This window comes from Rhinoraja longicauda, chromosome 26 (genome assembly GCF_053455715.1).
Source record: "Rhinoraja longicauda isolate Sanriku21f chromosome 26, sRhiLon1.1, whole genome shotgun sequence".
NCBI classification, from domain to species: Eukaryota; Metazoa; Chordata; class Chondrichthyes; order Rajiformes; family Arhynchobatidae; genus Rhinoraja; species Rhinoraja longicauda.
The window spans coordinates 22,519,527-22,540,620 of record NC_135978.1 but is presented as its reverse complement, the minus strand read 5'-3'; the positions used below and the strand labels follow the sequence as shown (position 1 = coordinate 22,540,620).

General features: G+C 40.1%; 1 protein-coding gene across 6 annotated transcripts in view; it reads right to left on the bottom strand.

The window, feature by feature from the left end:
* bcas3 (BCAS3 microtubule associated cell migration factor) overlaps positions 1-21,094 on the bottom strand; it is a 681,054-nt gene that overhangs the window by 518,976 nt on the left and 140,984 nt on the right. For all 6 annotated transcript variants that reach the window (XM_078422068.1, XM_078422067.1, XM_078422074.1 and 3 more), the window contains exons 11-12: positions 20,448-20,531; positions 14,762-14,932 (exon numbers count right to left, since the gene is read on the bottom strand). In XM_078422068.1, coding sequence (XP_078278194.1) covers positions 14,762-14,932; positions 20,448-20,531 — 255 coding nt within the window. The remainder of the gene's footprint in view (positions 1-14,761; positions 14,933-20,447; positions 20,532-21,094) is intronic.

Genomic DNA, 21,094 nt, shown 5'->3' with positions numbered 1-21,094 from the left:
TATAACGGCTGGTCACATCTGGAGAGGTGATAAGCAGTCACTAGACTAAATGAGGACATCCTCTTCACATGTAATAATTGCCAACACAAATAAAAAAAGCCTTTACTTTGCAAAATGAACATTATATTCACATCTGGTATAAAATGTGACTGCACAACAGGGAATAAATACTGCAGTAGAAAGGCCCCCAAAAAAACCAAGCACTATCTGGAATATCCTTTACATATTGATAAACTAGATATCACGATGAATATGCTCTTTTCTCAATACTGATGACACAAATTTAATAAATTGTGAACTTAGATTTTAAACAATGCGAACCACATCATTATTTTCATGGACAAAGAACCCATCAATTGTAAACAACTGTTCTCCGAGTCATGCCAAGAGTCTCAGCATCATGTCGTTCCTGAATCTTACATCCATTCACTAAATGTTGCCAGATGGAAACACAAAGACCAATTTTGTGTACATCTGAAGTAACTTGCACATCAATTGTATTGAAGTAACAGTATGAATCTTCCGATAGAATTTAAAAATAATAAAAAATCTCCCGTAAGGCTTAAATGAAACATGGAAACTCCTAACTAAAACATGATAACCAAAACATGGTCTCTAAGATATGCTTTATGGAGTATCCTAAAAGAGATAGTTGAGAGCCAATAACTATCACAATGAAGGAAATGGAAGTAGGAAGAGGCCATTCTTATCTTATACATAGTGGAGCAGCGGTAGAGGTGCTGCCTTACAGCGGCAGAGACCCGGGTTCAATCCTGACTATGGGAGCTATCTGTACAGAGTTTGCATGTTCTCCCTATGAATGCGTGGGTTTTCTCCAGGTGCTCCAGTTCCCACCCACATTCCAAAGACATGCAGGTTTGCTGGTTAATTTGGCGTATGTAAATTGTCCCTAGTGTGTAGGATAGAACTAGTATACAGGCGATGATTGGTCAGTGCAGTCTCAGTGGGTCAGCTGTATCTGGAAACAAAAGCTAAACTAAATTAAGACATTGAATGATGCCAGTTCGCCCATCATCAATGACAACTGCTAATGGAACAACCATATACTCCCAATTTTGTAATTAAGTTTACTGGGAGTAATTTCCAGCAAATGTTTTCTTCTGAATGCGATACTTCTTTGGAATGTGGGAGGAAACGGAGCATCGAAAGGCAACCTACACCGTCACAGAGTGACAATGCAAATTCCGCAGACAACATCCAGTCTCACTCAAGACAATTCACCATTCAATGCTCACAGCTTACTGTAACACGGCTTTAGAAAGAAATGAACAAACTCAGGGGAGAACCAGCTGAGGACATGATCACCAATGGAAGTGCTTGAAGCGTCAGGGCATAAAAGGCTACGGACCAAGTGTTGGAAAATGGAATTAACGCAGATTGGTACTTGATGGTTGGCATAGGCATGGTGGGTGGAAGAACCAGTTTCTTTGCTGCAAGAGCGTCGAGTGTAGAAATCATGAGGGGTACAGATAATGATGCTTACATAGATTATTGTAAAAATAATTCACATCAAATTATTAAATTTTCCACAACTAATTTTTAAATGCTAGCATTAACTCCAAAGCAGTCCCTAGCCAGAGAGTTAATTTAACAGCTCTTGGATGCTACAATGATTAAACAAGCTATTGCCAAGATTCTTCTATGGTTATACTAAGTTATTCACATATATGGTTAACCAACACCTGTTAAAACAGGTGCACTGTTGAGAATATGCTGTCAGCAAAGGAATGGTTCTGTGCTTCCTCAACATAACTTTTTTTAAGGCCTAGTTAATCAGCAAGGTTAATTGTCAAAGGTACCTTGGTGATCTCAGTTTATTTCTGGCTATCTCATGTTGTGTAATTTCTGTCACAGTGAAGATGGGAAAACTTAATTCGATATTTTCCTAGAATTCTTGCATAAAAGCAGTTTTAAGGAAAGGGTTTCTTTGCAGTATATGTACCAAAATGATTTCCGCACTGGAGGGGAAAATTGCTCTGTTTTCATAAAAGGATAATGAAAAGATCTCATATCCCAGTATCCAAGTTCACAGTTTGGTTTGCGAAAGCCACAAACTGGAGGATCTGGGAATCTTCTATTGATATTAGAGACTATTGAACGCAAGTCTCCTCATACAGGGCAATTTATTCATAGTTTTGTGCTTATCTCAGCTTTTCTTCGCCATACCCTTACCTCTTTCAAAGATACAGTTCTATCCACATCATAAATAATACACATTAATGATTACTTATAACAAATCTTTGGAAATTTTAACATTCTTTCACTCCACAGAATCATACAACACATCTTGCAACATTAATGCCAAATTAGTGCACAAAACACCCAATGGTTTAATCTAAATTACAGGAACACATTTAAGTAAATACAAATAAAAAGTGTCTTCTATTTATTGGTATTGGTAAGTACCAAAAGATGAATCTGCTTTCATCTAATGACTTTCATATTTATCTGTTAATAGTTAACTCTTAAGTGTGGACTTTATTTGTAGTCAGAAGCTAATTTGCACACAATGCCCAACAACCTAAAATGGTGGTATTGATTAGGAAACGATACTGGTCAAGACAATAAGACAACGCTCTGTATTTCTGCAGAGAGTGCCTTGGCATCTGTGAGAGCAGATAGGATTATGATTTAAAGTCATATTATTATAGTGCATCAATACGGCACATCAATATAAAGTGCTCCATTTCTGGAGTACAGCATGAAATCCAAGGCTTCTAATACAAAGGAACGAAAGCAACCAGTAGACTAAACCTGACATTTAGAGAGAGCAGTGGCATTAACTGACATCTTTCAGCCAGCAGGAGCCAGAGTGTGACCAAAGGACATTTTAGCTTCTCCACAGGAAACATAATTGGATTGATGAAAATGACCAGCTAGCTAACCACAAAGATAAGTACATCATTTTCACCAGACAGTGTGAGCTGAAGGGCCTATTCCTATGTACAGGAAGGAACGGCAGATGCTGGTTTGAACCGAAGATAGATACAAAGAGCTGGAGTAACTCAGCGGGACAGGCAGCATCTCTACAGAGAAGGAATGGGTGACTCTCTCTAGAGATGCTGCCTGTCCCGCTGAGTTACTCCAGCTTTTTGGGCCTATTCCTATGTTCTACTGTTCTATGGTTTAAGGTTACCTGGGGGACAGGTAACCTTCAAAGATGTTCTCAGAGCCTTCCTGAAATGTTGTATTAACTTGTAAGAAACTCTGGCCACCAACCGATAAAAGTACAGGCAGCACCCAAGTCAAAGAGAATCTCTAGTCTTTGCATCACATAGAAGCCAAGTGACGATAGCGGGGGTGCAGTACCTCATCTATCTGTCCACACAGGGCAGAGTTTGCAGATTCTACAATAGCTGCACAGCTCCCAGCGAACTCACAACTTCAACCATGAAAAATTGCTTAAGAAGGTAAGTTAATACATTGAAGCCCACTTACTAGAGGGAAAATCTGCACTTCAACATTACACCAGGTGCTGTTTCTTCATCAATCACTTGGCACTCTCAAACCTTCTGACCCAGAATCAAGTCACAATTCAGTGAATTGAGAACAAATATCTAGATTGACACTTCAAACCTGGACTAAAGGAGTGTTGAAAATCAATAAAACTGCAGATGCTGGTCATCTGAAACTAAAACTGAAAATGCTGGAAACACTTAGGTCAACAGAGTCCGCTGAAAGGGAAATGAATTAATATTTCTTGTTTGAAGCTCTTCATCAGAAAGTTACTCTGTCAGAGATGGCATTATTAAGAAGAAAATAAATTGAAGTCCCATCTGCCTGCTGGTTGATATAAAAGAACCAAAAGAACTCCACTTGCTAGTCTAGTTTAGTTTAGTTTAGAGATACAGCATGGAAATAGGCCCTTCGGCCCACCTAGTCTGCACCAACCAGCGATCCCCGCATACTAACATTAACCTACACACACTAGGGATAATTTTTACATTTATACCAAGCCAATTAACCTACAAACCTGTACGTCTTTCGAGTGTGGGAGGAAACCAAAGATCTTGGAGAAAACCCAAGCGGTCACGGCAAGGTACAAACTGCATAGTCAGGATCGAACCCGGGTCTCTGGCGCTGCAAGCACTGTAAGGCAGCAACTCTACCGCTGCGCCACCGTGCGCATTTTAAATCCTCATTCCATTCCCATACTGACCATTCCATCCTTGGCCTCCAAGTGTCAGAGGTTATGGGGTGAAAGCAGGAGAATAGGGTTAGGAGGGAGAGATGGATCAGCCATGATTAAATGGCAGAATAGACTTGATGGGCCAAAAGGCCTAATTCTACTTCTATCACTTATGACTTTAGGACCACCTGCCAATCATGCCCCCTCACCTTTACAAACCTATCACTTGCCTAGATTTGCCCCCACCCCTCCTCTCTTCTCTGGCTTTCTCTCACCTACTCCCTTCATGTCATAGAGTAATAGAGAGTGGTAAACAGGCCCTTCAGCCCTTCAGCCCAACTTGCCCACACCAGCCACATGTCCCATCTGCCTACATTTGGCTCATATATCCCCCTAAACCTGTCCTATCCATGTACCTGTCTAAATGTTTCTTAAACATTGTGATAGTACCTCTTCCGGCAGCTCGTTCCATACACCCGCCATCCTTTGTATGAAAATGTTACCCCTCAGGTTCCTATTAAATCTTTCCCCCTCATCTTAAACCTATGTCCTCTGGTTCTTGATTTCCCAACTCTGGGCAAGAGACTGTGTGTCTACCAGATCTATTTCTCTCATGATTTTGTACACTTCTATGTGTGAAGAAGGATCCAGACTTGAGACGTTGCCTGTCCATTTCCCTCCACTGCTGCTGCCTGATCCAGTTAATTGCTCCAGCATTTATTTAATGGATAATAACCTAGGTACATTAGTCAATGCTTCTCCTTCAATCAATGTTACAAAACAGATTGTGTAGGAAAGAACTGCAGATGCTGGTTTAAATCGAAGATAGACACAAAATGCTGGAGTAACTCAGTGGGACAGGCAGCATTTCTGGAGAGAAGGAATGGGTGACGTTCCGGATCGAGACCCTTCCTCAGACTGCTCTCTTTACAAAACAAATTACCGAGTTATCACATTAGCACTTCAAACTGGATGTTACATTCAGAACAGTGACTATACCTAAACTATTTAATTTGCTGCAAAGTGCTTTGAGACAACCTGAGGCCATGATGGCAAGTTCTTCTTTCTTCATTATTTCACTCTCTGTGCCAGAAAGCAGCATCTGATGGTTTATTTAGTTTGAGAATTGTACTAGTTACATCACAAGGTCAGTTCGGCAACAATAAATGGATTTCAGTACACCCAAAAATTGAACATTTATCTTTACCTTATGTTATGTTGGATTGACTTTCATCCTTTGCTAGATGAGGCCCCAGAAAACATCCCCATAGCTAATTATTACAGGTGATGCACTGGGATCACTAATATTTACAAATCTCTCACAAAACACACGATGAAGTTTGAAGAAGGGAACCAAAAATTGAATAATTTTGAGTTAATAGCGTCATAGAGTTAAACAGCACACAAAAAGGGCCTTCGGTCCAATTTGTCCATGCCGAGCAAGTTGCTTAACGCAACTAGTCCCACCTTGCTTCCACTTGGCCCATATCTCTCCAAATCTCTCCCATTTCCATACCTATCCTTTAAATACCGTAACTGTACTTACTTCTACCACTTCCTCAGGCAGCTTGTTCCATGTATGCACCACCCTTTATTGAAAAACAGTTGTTGCTCAGGTCCCTTTTAAATCTTTTCCCTTTCACCTTAAACCTATAGCCTCTAGTTTTAGGCCCGCCTACCCTGAGGAAAAGACAGTGGCTATTCATGTTCTGATTTTATATACCCATGTAAGATCACCCCTCAGCTTAGTACGCTCCAGAGAAAAGAGACCCAGCCATACGGAGCAATTTTTGGCTTAATATCAATGGTGCTGCGTAATGTAACTGGGGCTGTCCTCAGACCTGCTAGATTTCCATCAAATTCATAGAGGTGATGTATTATTCTTCTCCCACCTTATTTAGTTCCAGTGCTCTTAATGTTTCAGAGTGCACATGCCATAGATTGGAGACTACAGTTGTGCTGTGCTCATTACTGGAATTACTTATCCCCAGAATATGTTGATGTAGCTCACCACAACAATTCCAATGAAGGAATGGCACTGCCAGGATTTTTCCCAGAAAATCCACAATCATCTTAATCTACAAAGAATGCCTTCCACGCTTCAGGGGAACGTGTTGTGCTCACCCACGTGAATGGGGGAGGGGGGGCATTTAACATAAACCTGAGGCAGTGGCATGAAACATGCTGGAGTGTTGAGTCATTTGACATTCCCAGGAATAAGATTGAGATATTATACCAACCTGTTTATTTTTAAATAGTGATCTTACAAATCAATTTGTATATTGAAGTGCCAAGTCATAATATAGTGCGTTGGTGAGGATCAACTTACTTCTGACCCGAATTTAGATGCAAAACTGGTATCTCTCAAAAGTTTTATTGCAATTAACATACGAAGGCCCAATGTGTTTCAGATTAAATTCAATTAAATTGGTTTTTATGTTATTACTAATTACTAATAAGACCTCTACTGACCATCGCAGTTTTCTTCTTCTTTCCCATCTTCCCCCTCTCGAGCACTCATTCTTGAGGCAAGAAAGGAGTATTTTCCAGACTGCCACTAACACAGCAGAGTGATAGGTCTAGCTTAAATCCTTTGATTTTCTCTTTGTGCACAGACGAATGTAGCTGCTTCTCCTCCACTATAAACGAGATCAGTAACTCACGATGTGGGGAAACGTCAGACTCAGAAACCCCATCCTTGCCACCTCGTAGAACAGTGAATCTGACACCAACTCACAGGGTGGTACCAACCGACCACCTGTAACCAATAAAATATTTACAACTGTGTATCTTTTTACAACTAAAAGAGATGGAATTCAATAAGTAACTTTGAAAAAAAAACATTTTTAAAAAAGCACTGAAATTTCAAATGTGCTCACTTAGCTTTATTAGGTGTTGGCTTGGCTCAGTGCAGAACACTCACCTCTGGGTCAGAAACTGAGGGTTCAATCCCTGCCATTAACTTCCCCACACCACCCCAAACCCCTCCAGGTCTTCAGCATAATGTAGACTGACATTTTGGAAAACTGTTGTGAAACTGTAGCAATGCCTAAAGTTCTGTCCTTGGGATGGAACTTTAGGCTGGGAATTGTTTTTGTTCTGGAGCTTGAACTGCATATTAAAGCTCCCGTGTTGAAATCCCAAACTAATTCCCAGGTCCTGGGTAATACTGCCCTTCAATTAACATCACCAAACATTAATTAATTATTTCTGATTATTAATTCACCTCATGTACATTCACCTCCCTAAATTGAACTCCCTCGTCAACATTCTGTATTCTCTACACTCACCCAATTCATGAATTCAGCCCTAATCACAGAAATTCACTACCTAAATACGCTTCTTGAAATGCAGCTGCAGTACCAATACCTCCTTACATGACAAAATAATAATTTATTTGATTGATCATGTTCTTGTGAAACATCTTGAAGTGGTGCTATCTAAATGTAAACTGCTGTTACTGTTGTTGTTGGATGCTTCATTTACCCAAGAGCAAAATATACACAAAGTAGTTCATGCTATTATCAATTGAGATATCTCTAAAAGACACGCCAAAACAGGGAAGTCCGTTCTTTCTTATTTCCGTGCCAGACATTACGAAGCCAGACATTTAAATACCAAATGTCTGGCTTATGTACGAAGCCAGACATTTAAATACCAATGTCAACGTTCAGTAACATAGCAACTTTACAATTGATAATTCGTCAATGGGATTTGACACTAATCTACAAAAAGGGCCAATGGGATAGATATGCTGAAAGAACATCTTAAAGTGACGGTGCCTTCAGCTGTCAAGGCCTGGAGCTCTGAAATTTATTTCCCAATTTGCCATTTGCATGAATATCTCATTATGTGGCAGTGTCAACCTTTGTTTAATAATATTTCGGCAGTGCCTTGGAACCTTGGATCATTATGATTAAATATATGAATGGATATATAAGAGGCAAAAAAATTGAGGATGAATTTTCAGAGTTTAGCATTGGCAAAAGGCAACATGGCTGTCAATAGTAGAGCGATTAAATTTGGAGTTGCTCAAGATGTGAGAATTTAAGGAGTGCAGATACCTCGGATAATTACCATCCTGGAGGAGGTTGGGGAGAGGGAAATGCAAAACAAAAATGTAAATTTAAAGACTGAAGGACTGCTGGATTGGTCATCTCAGAAGTCATGAATAAATGAGGCACTGCAAATTAGGGCACAGGAAGGTGGGTTTTGAAAGAGTGGATGCAATATATATTTTTTTTAATTTGGTCTCTATTCCAAATATCATTAGATGCCAGCATTTGCTGTACAATTAATCACTCTAATCAAAATACATTTACAAAAGTGGAGGCTACACTAATGCAGTCAATATAACTGAAGACATAAGTTGGATGAGGTTAAATCACATTTCTTCCAGTTCCATGGACAGTAGAAACCATCCAGAAGTCTTCCAGATGGTCACTCGGTAAGTGTTATGCTGGGAAATTGCGCACTGACAAGCTCTTTTATTATGGAGGATTTTATATTTGAACCGAATGCCACTGTAATACCAAGCTTCTGGACTAAGCAACTGATTTTAACAGTAAGAGGAGACATAAGAGACTGTAGATGTTGGAATTACAGAAGCTGAAATCTAAGTAAAAAAATACACTGCTGGTCAGGCAGCATCTGTGAAGGTAAAAGCTCAGACGATATTTTGGGTCAGGATTCTTCTTCAGACTGAATCACCGTTTGTCCATTTCCCTCTGCAGATGCTGCCTGGCCTGCTGAGTTACTCCAGCAGCTTAATTTTAAAAGTAGCTGTTTTTTTACCAGAAAGCAAACCATGAATTTCATTCACGGAAAATTCAGGGAGAAGTTGGTTGATTCAATCACCCTTTTATTTGTAACAAATAAAAAAATCATAAATGAATGGTGGGGCAAAAGGATGAGGAGCAGATAAAGATGAAGATAGAAATAAATTTATTTTGAGGGTTTAATTAAACAGGTAAATGGGCCAAGAGTTCCTCGGCTCAACACAATCATAGTTGTAACTGAGTTCAGACATCACTACACAAATCTGGAGTGATCTGTCGACCCAACTATGACATTAACTGCCACACTACTGCTTTCAATTGCAGCCCTGCATAAAACACAAACCAGCCCCCATGCTCAGTCTGACTCATTTATCGGAGACAAAAGAATGTCTCTTTGACAAAAAGCAGAACTGCTTTAATGAAGCTGAGGAAGACAATATTACGCTGAGCAGTGAATTTTGCTCTCTTTTAAAAAGTGCAACAGTTTTAGGTTACATCTGTAAACCGGGTGCAATCTGCTGGAGGACGATGCACAAAAAAAGGATCACATTAAGGAGAAACCACATAGCAACTCCAACTCACAAACTGCTGCTTCACTATTCAAATATGCTTAACAGAACAAGGTGAGCATTCTTTTAATCATGGAACACTATAAAGCCACTTCAAGCTGCAATGCTCTCATAGAATTGTTGGTAACATTGTCTAGCATCTCTCAACTGTAATGCCATCTCCACTGCTGCACTCATTTCACTATCTGCAGTGCCCTTTGGAGGCTGGAAATCCAAGTACTAAAATGATACACCCAAGGAAACAAAGGAAGTAGACGAAGGGCTTTTATTTGTAACACACTCTTAAAAACTGCAGAGCTTTGATCACAGTTTAGAACACTTTACTCTTTCCTCGTTTCACAATCCTCTCCCATTTCCCCATGGGCATGTAACCACCACTTTCAACTGCTTTCATTCGCGACATGGATACCTATGAAGATGCACTTGTTTAACACTCAAACAGACTGCATAACAAATGATCTATTTGCAACATAAATATGAAATAGGGAGACTTTGCAATGCAAGTAAATGTTTTAAAAGCCACCTAAAGAAGGCCATACAGCACAAAACCCATCCTCGTTCCACATCAGCCATCCATTTTCATATTATTTTCAATATCTTTACATATTCTTTTGTATTCTTCTTGAGTGCTAATCTAATTTGTAATTTGATCAACTCAACAACCTGTGGTAATAAATTCATATACTAACAAGACTTTACATGAATTAAAATCTTCTTTTTATGCTTCTTTTGCTTATGCTACCAAATTCAGCAACTAACGTAATCTTTCATGATTTTCCATTCCAATATTACAGCCTTAATTTTCTCTGCATGATTATATATCCTCTATGTTTCAAATAAGCTAGAATTCATGCTAGCCATGCAAATAAATTATCTCCAATTTCACTTTTTAATCTTATTGACCAACATCCTCTGACAATTTTATCAAAAGCCTTCCGAAAATCCAAATCTATAATGTCTACCGGGTCACTCAAATCTATTTTAAGCGTCTACTAGAACTTAGATAAACTAAGTGAGAAGGCAACAACTTCGCAGATGCAGTACCATGAGGTAAGAAATGTTATCCACAGATAGAAATAACAGAATTGCTAAGTATCTTTTAAATGGCGAGAGATTAGGAAATGTTGATATTCAAAAGGATCTAGGCGTCCTTGCACCTTAAATCATAAAGTTAACATGCAAGTAGACACAGTTAGGAAGATGAATAGTATCTTGGTCTTTGTTGCATGAAGATTAGAATACAAGAGCAAAGAAATCTTACCACGGTTACACTAGGTCTTGTTGAGAACACAGTTGGAATACAATGTAAAAATTTGATTTCCCCATTTACAAAAATCTCCATTTGCTTTTGAGGGAGTGAAGCAAAGATTCGCCAGCCTGGTTCTTGGGTAGCAGGTCTTTCACGTGAGGAGATATTGCATAGACTTGCCTCTATTCTTTAGTGTTTAGAAGAATGAGAATCATTCATTGAATCAAACAAAATTCTTCAAGGGCTCAGCAAGATAGATAGTGGGATAGTATTTCCCCTGGCAGAGAAATCTAGAACTAGGCAACTCATTTTAAGGGCAGGTCATTTCTGACTAAAACAATTTTTTTTTTCCAATTGGAGGGTACCGAATCATGAGAATTCCTGAGCTCAGCTGTGAAGGCTCAATCACCACGTTCATCCAAAACTGAGATCAACAGATTTCTGGATATTAAAGGAATCAAGAGATATGGGAATTGTAAAGACATTGAGTGGTAGATTTGCTTCCTGTTGTTCTTTTTTTTTTAAACCAAGAATGTTTATACTTTCTTGGCTGTTAGTAATTTCAATACCAGGTGAAGTTGATCCCAATGGCTTATTTTTAATCTATTTATTTATTGGCAAGGCTGACATGTATTTCGTTCCACATTAACCAAATATATTTCCACGCCATTTCAGAGAAAAGAGTCAAACACTGGTGGATTGCGACCAAACAGGCTAAGGACAGTAGATTTATTTCCATCAAGATCAACACTCTCAGCTTCTAGATTCTAGTCCAAACATAGAACCTTTGAACTACTGTACCTGTTACACATTAGAAGAACAAGGAGGTGGGCCACAAATGTCAGTGACAAATGCCAAAGGCGGCATAGAGGCGCTGCGGTAGAGTTGATGCCTTAGAGTGCCTGAGACCTAGGTTCAATCCTGACGACAAATGCTGCCTGTACGAAGTTTTTGACATTCTCAGGGTCCATGTGGGTTTTCTCCAGGTGCCCCGGTTTCCGCCCACACTACAGAGACGTGCAGGTTTGGAGGTTAATTGGCTTCTGTAAAATTGTAATTTGTCTCTACTGTGTGGGAAAGTGCTAGTGTATGAGGTGATCGTGGGTCGGTGCGGACCCGGTGAGACCAAGGGTTTGTTTCCATGCTGTATCTCTAAAGTCTAAAGTAAAGTCTACACTGAGCAGGCAACCTCTATTCATTGAAGTTCATCACAGAAGGAATCCCCTACTGTGCTCATAAGGAAGAAGCATCCATTACCACATTTGTTCAAACATTCGCTGAACCATCCAACTGGAATATGAAAGTGCAACTCTCCTGACTAATCACTTCCAGATAGGGCTACTTACAACTTTTGAAAGTAATTATCATCAAAATGAAATGAATGCTGCTTGGAAAAGTTAATTCTGGAATTAATCATCAGCTGTTGCAGTGGTGATAGCCAAGCGAACGTTTAATTAACAACACCCCCAAGTTTCAGTAATTCAGATAAACAATTACTTGCTTCCTGAACCCATATGTTTGTTTGGCTATTTTTGCACTGAAATTTTCTCCTGTTACATACAACCTAAAATGACCAACAATGACAGGATAGCAGGAAACTCTGGAAGCTGAACACAGAAACCATTGGCATATACAGACTGATGAAGGCTGGGCTACACAACCCGTGCAAGGTTCAGACTGATCCATCCAGTATTTCCAACTTTTCTATAATTTTTTTAAAAGTTGCATCATTTCATTATTTTGCTATTTGTCATACAAGAATTACATAGCATTATTAAATGCCTGCATACGGGATCAAGAATAGCTTATTCCCAACAAATGTTAGGCTCTTGACCAGGACACAACACTAACCTCAACTATGAAATTCCATGAACTGTCTTTGGTCGCACTACGTTTTGGTATTGATGTTGTGGTTATTCGTTTATTGATTTTTTTGTGTTATTGTATATTATATGTGTTTATTGCATACACAGGCTCCAAGTAAGAATGTCATTGTTCCATTGTTAGAACATATGATAATTAAACACTCTCAACTCTTGAAACATACAAAATTCAGAGTCATGGAGTCATACAGCACAGAAGCAGGCACTTTGGCCCAGCTTTCCCATGCCAACCAAGGTGCCCCACCTAATCCCACCTGCCTGCTTTTGACCCATATCCCACTAAACCTTACATATCCAAATGTCTTTCCAACGTTGTTATAGTTTCTGTCTCAACTACCTCCTCTGGCAGCTCATTCCATATACCCACCATCCTCTATGTGAAAACATTGCTCTCAGAATTAAATTTAATTCCATTAAAATCTCTGATATTAATTATTTCTCCTCTCATCTTAAACCTGTCCTCTGGTTCTTGATTCCCCTACTCTTGGTAAAAGGCTCCCCTCATGATCTTATACACCTCTATAAGATCATCCCTCATCCCCTACACTCCAAGGAATACAGTCCTAGCGTAGCCAACCTCCCCCTATAGCTCAAACCCTCAAGTCCTGGCAACATGCTCAGAAATCTTTTATGATGCTGTAGGTATGTGTAGGAAGGAACTGTAGATGCTGGTTTACACCGAAGATAGACATAAAATGCTGGAGTAGCTCAGCGGGATAGGCAGCATCTCTGGAGAGAAAGTCTGGTCTCCACATAAATCTTTTCAGCACCTTTTCCAGCTTAACAACAGCTTTCTGTTGCAGGGTGACCAAAACTGAACACAATATTCCAACTCTGGCCTCACCAATGTCTTGTACAACTGTAACACAACATCCCAACTTCTATACTCAGTTCTCTGAGTGACGAAGGCCAATCTGTCAGAAAGCCTTCTTGACCACCTTTTCCACCTGTGACGCCATTTTTAAGGAACGTTGCACCAGCACTCCCAACACCAGATCCCTCTGCTCTACAACACTCCCCAGGCCCCTGCCATTTACTGAGCAGGTTCTGCGCTGGTTAGACTTCTCAAAATGCAACATCCCCTCCTATATCTGCATTAAACTCCATTAACCATTACTCTGCCCACTTGCCCATCTCATCAAGATCCTGTTGTAACGTTTGATAACCTTTGACACTTTTGTATCATCTGCAAACTTTCTAATCATGCCTTGTATGTTCTCTTCCAAATCATCGATATAAACCACAAACAGCACTGATCCTTGAGACACACCACTAGACACAGGCCTCCAGTCCACCAACCCTCCACCATCACCCTCTGGTTCCTTCCATGAAGCCAATGTTCTATCCAATCAGTTAGCTTTCCCTGGATCCCATTTGATCTAACCTTCCAAACTAACCTACCACACGGAACCTTGTCAAATGCCATATTAAAATCCCTGTAGACGACGTCTATAGGTCTGCCTTCATCAATCTTTTTGGTTACATCTTCAAAAAACAAAGATTCATGAGACACGATCTCCTACGTACAAAACCATGTTAACTATCCGTAATTAGCCCTTGTCTATCGAAATGCATATACAACTTTTCCGTCAGAATATTGTCTAGCAACTTTCCAACCACAGATGTTAGACTCACTGGCCTATAGTTCTCAGACTTTTACTTGCAGTCCTTCTTAAATAGAGGCACAGCATTTTCCACCCTCCAGTGTTCCTGCACCTCACCAACATTTAATTATGACTAGTATATCTCAGCCAGGGCACCTGCAATTTCTTCTCCAGCTTCTCACAGTGTCCTTGAATATATCTGATCAGGCCCGGGAGATTTGTTTACCTCAAACTCAAAACAGGTTGCCAGAAAGATGATGTTTTCCCAGGCTGGAAAGTCCAAAAGGGGTTATGGTCTTGAAATATGGGGTGTACTTCTCCAGACTGAGGCGAGGAGAAATTTCAAAAGGATGGTGGTGGATCTTTCTGATTTTCTATCCATTAGCAGCATTCAAAATTGAGTTAGAAGGACTAAATGGTCTGCTCATAATTCCTATTTCTTTTGACTGGATATGGGTTTATACATTACAAGAATATTAATGCAGCTCAAGAATTCTACAAATTATTAGCTTGTGGGTTTCACAATACCTGTCCTTCCCCAACTGTCTCTGTGTCGATGATCGTGACAACTCCGGGGATGTACGGGCTACGTCGAGAGCTGCTGTGTGTGGAAACTTCATCCTCAATTGCCCCCGAGGGTAAGCTGCCAGCCAGCCGACCAACTGCTTCCCCAAACATGGTGAGACCAGTCTTGAGTGTCTGTATTAAATTCAAAGAAAACAATCAAAGCCCAGCATCAACACTCCCACTTCAGACATTGAAAACACAACAGTCTCCATCCAGAACAAATATGGATCAATGGGAAACTGTTTTGATCAGTGCTAAAAAGTCTAACTGCAGTGATTAGAAAACACATTATAGCTGATCAATTAGTAGCCAAGTGTTTGTTTCAATTATTAATGATTTGACAATGTGCACATGTTCTGTTAGTGGGTTGTTGTGAAATGGCTTCCACGGACCAACACCAACAGGCGCCACACAGTATTGACGACAGTACATGATCAGGAAGCCTGATTAACCTTTTAAATGCCGCATCAGCTGCTCCCTCCATTAACGTTAATGGTGTTGCTCTCACGTAAGCTGTTAAGACTCATTTAGAAGCTATCAAGTAACAAGGGAATACAGAAACAGGCTTCACTAAAGCAATTAACTACCCCAGGGTTAAATCAACCTAAAGCAGATGGAAGCAGCCAAGACTCTAATTAGATAGTGATAAGACTAAAGTGTTTTATGAAATTTTGGACCAAGCAAAAGTCAGAAGGTCACAATAATTGCATGTTTCACTGTTCAGGTGTGAATAATTACTCAGGCTTGGATTCATTGTTTTCTGGCAAATGCGCGCCAACTATATTAGCACAACCATAATCGATGTCAATTAGCTTCCTTAAAGACAAAAACCATGTTTCTTTTTTGACAACATAAAAAAGCCAGCCTCAAGGTAATTGACAGTTGATTAGCACTGAAAAAATAAATTGGAGAAAGTGTATCAATAGCTTTAGGAACTTGATGAACACATCATTTTCCTCCAGGTCATAATAATTGGAAGAGAACAGACCATCCACTAGATGTGGGTGATTTGTTCGTGAATGCACATACTTAAGCAATATTATGTGGATTGAAGGCAGACTCGCTAACCAAACGTCAAGGTAATTCCTCCAATTTTACCAACCTATCCCAGGTTCCTCTTTAGTACATAGCAAATATTTGACCTTTAAAACAATGAAGTAAACCCAACACAGCTTTCACTTTCAACTGAACACAGGACAGGACAAGGTAGTTTGCAGCCTTCAGCTATAACAAATTAATATTTTACTTTTTCTTTATTTTAAACCAAAATTTAGTTTTTCATTAATAGTCAGAAAAAGATTATGCTAAATATGCAATGTGTACTGGTGCATAAAACAACTGGAGCATTTTTTTAAATAGTTAATGTTATGGAAGTCTAACTTGTACAATACTGCGATTAATACACTGGATTTTACAATAGAGAAAATATATTTTGCACAGCATTTAGGATGACACTTAATTTGACAAATAAATATGTTTAATTGGATTAATGCAGTGAGAACAAACATTGTATATCACTGGTGAAAGCAGTGAATGAGTAAATATTATTTCTGGGCTGGTGGAATATTTAACAAAGAACTGGGAAAAAAACTCCAAACTTAATTATGTGGAACTATCGTCACTGATTACGCTTACAGCTTAAATATCTCCTCTGGAGCATGCAACTCCCAATATAGTTTCCAAGATTTTAATTCTGATGTTTTACAGCTTCATTATCTATCTGAGGCAGATGTTGAGGTGTTACAATTGGCATCTACTGAGGAAATAAAAAAGCAGGCAGGTTTCCTGCTCTTGTTCATTTATTCAATAACTCACACTGAAAACCTGTGAACACAGAGGTAAAAATGGAATCTACTTTCACAGAAATTCCCTCCAGTGGCTGATTGTTCTCTGATATTGAGAAAGTATACTCACTCTTTAATATCATTGGAAGGTGTTTCGCACAACCAAATAACGCCCCAACCATTATTGAATCATACAGAACAGAAACAGGTCCACCACCGAGTACCATCTACACCAATCTACTTTCCATCACTTGGTCTGTAGCTTTCGATGCCTTGGCTATTCAAGTGCTCATGCAGATCAATGTGAAAGTCCCGGCTTTTATCACCAGCTTTGGCAATGCATTCCAGGTTCCAACTACCCAATATGAATGAAAAAAGAATTCTTCCTCAGGTCCCCTCTAAACCTCTTGCCTTAAAGCAATGCCCTTTGATTTTAAATACCTCTTAAGTAGGAAAAACTCCATAGAGACAGCACCCATAATCAGGGTCTCTGGCATGTAAGGCAGCAACTCTACCGCTGCGCTACTGTGGCGCCCCTGTGCTCAACCTCAAAATGCAAGGAATTCGAATCTCAGTTCCATTTTAATGTTCATCATGAAAATTACATATGAAGGCTTCAAAGTAAAAGTATTCATCCAGAGACTGACTTAAAAGGCAATGAGGAAGATAAATGAGGCTGAGATTCTAGTTCCCGAGGACGATTCCCTAAGATCTCCATGCATGCATCAAATGAGCTGCTTTTGAATATGGCTGTGATGTCCTCCCTGATTTATCCCTACTTTCAACTCATTTTCTAGGATTAGCCAGGAAGAATGCTCATTTAATGTCTGTATAAGATACAGATTTATGTCATTAATCAGCAGTAGGAAAAATCAGAAGATTGGAGAGGGAAATACAATGAGATCAAGAAATGAACATTAGCTCAAGGCTCATCCTTTTGTTTCACCATTTCTTTCCTCCCATTATACATCAAACCTCAAATGTTCACCTCTTTCACCATACGTAGCTAATTTTACTTGCAGTTAGAGACGACACAGTGGTGTAATGTTAGAGTTGGTGCCTTACAGCGCCAGAGACCCGGGTTCAATCCTGACTATGGGTGCTGTCTGTACAGAGTATGTATGTTCTTCCTGTGACCGCATGAGTTTTCTCTGGGTGCTCAGATTTCCTCCCACATTAGCTTCGGTAAAACATTGTATATTGTCCCTTGTGTGTAGGATAGTGCTGGTGTATGGGGTAATCGCTGGTCAGGGCAGACTCGATGGGCCAAAGGGTCTGTTTCCGTGCTACATCATCTTTAAAGTTAATGTGTTTTGAAAGATACATTTCTCTCTACCTGCATAATTACATTCTTCAAGTTCTGGAGTTGACACTAAACCTCTTAACTAAACATAGCACAAAAAGTAAGGAAATTTGTGTTTGGTAGATTATTTCTTTGTTGTAACAATGCTTCTTGGCAATAAATCTTATACCGTTGGAAAGCCTGTTTATTTCCCTTTTAAATGGTGCCACATTTGTAAGGAACATGCATTTGTGGGATGAGCAGCAGAGCTGAGTATATGGGTTGCGCCCATGAAAAATTTGCCAAATCTCTGCCAATGCCAAACAGCTTATTCTGCTGTTGCTATTGACTCTTGTTTTGAGCTTCTGGTACCCCCAGGTGCTGACAATCAGGTGCCTGATTGGCACCTGATTGGCAGCATCTGTGAGCATGGGCCCTGCTACAGTGGTCAGTAGGTGTCTGGTCCAAAAATTGGCATGCCACTTTTGACTGATCTGGATAGGGCCCGTGCGATAGGGCAACTTCAAGCTGGTGTTCCGCAAAACCAAGTTGCGGCATTATTTGGAGTGAGCCCTAGTACCATCTCCAAAGTGAAGGCCAAGTTCCATATAACGGGGGATGTCAGAGACAGGCCGCAAAGTGGGCGTCCCAAGAAGACGACACCCGAAGAAGACCGTTTCCTCACCCTGTCAGCACTTAGGAACCGTAGGCTGTCTTCTACAGATTTGCAGTCAAGGTTTGCAGGACGATATGGCCGACGGCTCTCTGCCCAGACAATTCGGAACAGACTGCACGCAGCCGATCTCCGGTCTCATAGTGCTGCCAGGAGGCCTGCCATGACTGCCCTTCACCATCTGGCCCGTTTGCGCTGGTGTCGGCAACACGTGCACTGGAACCTGAACATGTGGAGGAACGTCATGTTCAGCGATGAGTCCAGATTCTGCCTACGGCAGTTGGATCATAGGGTCAAAGTGTGGAGAAGACGTGGAGAACGCTATGCTGATTGCTGCACCGATAGAGTAACATCTTTTGGTGGAGGCAGTGTGATGGTGTGGGACGGCATCTCCCTCACTGGAAAAACGAGGCTTGTCATCATTGGAGGTAATCTCAATGTAGAGAGATATCGAGATGAGATTCTGCAACCAGTGGCAATCCCATATCTCCACAGTCTGGGACCGAACTCTATCCTCCAAGATGACAATGCTCGTCCCCACAGAGCAGGATTTCTCAGAGACTACCTCCAGAATTTGGGAGTGGAGAGGATGTAATGGCCTGCCAGCAGTCCTGACCTCAACCCCATTGAACACTTGTGGGATCAGCTTGGGCGTGCTGTTCGTGCCAGAGTGACCAACACAATCACGTTAGCTGACTTGCGACAAATGCTGGTTGAAGAATGGGATGCCATCCCACAACAGTGTGTGACCAGGCTGGTGACCAGCATGAGGAGGAGGTGCCAGGCTGTTGTGGCTGTGTATGGTTCTTCCACACGCTACTGAGGCTCCTGTTTATTAAATGAATAAATTGTTAAATTGCCAATATGTCTTGTTTCTTCAGACTTCAATCATCCAATCCACCAAACAACACCGAACAAGAGTCAATGGCAGAATAAGCTGTTTGGCATTGGCAGAGAAGATTTGGCAGATTTTTCATGGGCGCAACCCACATACTCAGCTCTGCTGCTCATCCCACAAATGCATGTTCCTTACAAATGTGGCACCATTTAAAAGGGAAATAAACAGGCTTTCCAACGGTATAAGATTTATTGCCAAGAAGCATTGTTACAACAAAGAAATAATCTACCAAACACAAATTTCCTTACTTTTTGTGCTATGTTTACATTAAAAGATGCAGTAATAATGGAAGCTGTGGTTTATTTACATGTCTCCTCTCCAGTCATCAATTTAGAGGCCATGGACATTACCAGCCAGCATTGTGCAGTGGCATTAATCATTTCTTCATTTTCTTCATTACACTAAATGGGGACACACATCTACTCTATACCCATTAAATATTATTCTCTTCATACAGTATGGTTAAAATTCAAAAATTTCCTCACAGATGCAGCATTTTTCATCAGAATTGCTGTGTTCTTCTCTGCATTATCAAGTTGCTTTGACCATGCCATGAAGTCCCAATATTACCTCCAGAGACTTGTTCTAAATACATATTCCAGCATTCTATTGACTTTTTAATTGCTTGACCACATTGTCCAGACATTGAAAGTGGTGGTCTATCATCACTCCCAATTTCCTTTCCAAGTCGCCCTCTGCTACTACATCCCATCCATCACACACTTACATTGCATATCTTTTTGACCAATTTGCAATACACATTATAAACAAATTACAGAAATCAATTGAAATGCATATTCAACAGAACTGACTGATTTACAAAGGAAGAAATTTAGGCAGAATAATGGCTCCTTTCGTTGCCAAACCGGGCTTGGCTTCAGATTTCATAGTTCACAGTGTTTTGCTGCTTTGTGTTCCTTGATGTCATACTCTGGTTCGAAATTGTTTTAGACGCCTATAAGCAGCTTAAATGTTTAACTCACTGTCCCTTCATTAAGTGCTCAACTCACTTTGGCAGCACTGATGACTGTGGCAGTATAAGACTGGATGTTATCTCCACAGGCCCCTCCACGGGATCGATGACAGTGAATGAGCTGAGTAGGGGCAAAAGGACAGACAGTAACATTAGCTAAAGTAGTAGAATTCCAGAAGCAATTAGTAATTCCTATTTCCTTTCAGAGGCTTGAGACAATTTTCTTTTCCCTTCTAAGAAAGCAACGTACATTTTTGTGGCCAGTAAATTACAGTTTCACCATTTATCTTATTATTCGCCATTATATATCTTGATTAAATGCAAAAAAAATACATTCCAATATATGGGAAATCAAATCAGATATATTTGAGCAACAATTAATGTTAAGAATGGTACGTCTGCATAATTGCCATCAATATTCTTCCCCCCCCCCTCCCCATAATTGCCCTAGTATAAATTTGTAATGGAACAGGCCATGTAAGTTACTTATGATGCTGTAATTATATGCACTCTGGAGTAGATGTCTGCTGTGCAACCACTGCCAGCAGAGTGTAACTGGAGCATGACGGCTTATGTAGCAGTTTCCATTATAAAGGTGGTCACAGAATTTACTGGGAAATATATCTAAAAATAATGGCAGAACTTTTTAATTTAAATTGGGAACTGAATAAAGTCCAATTATCC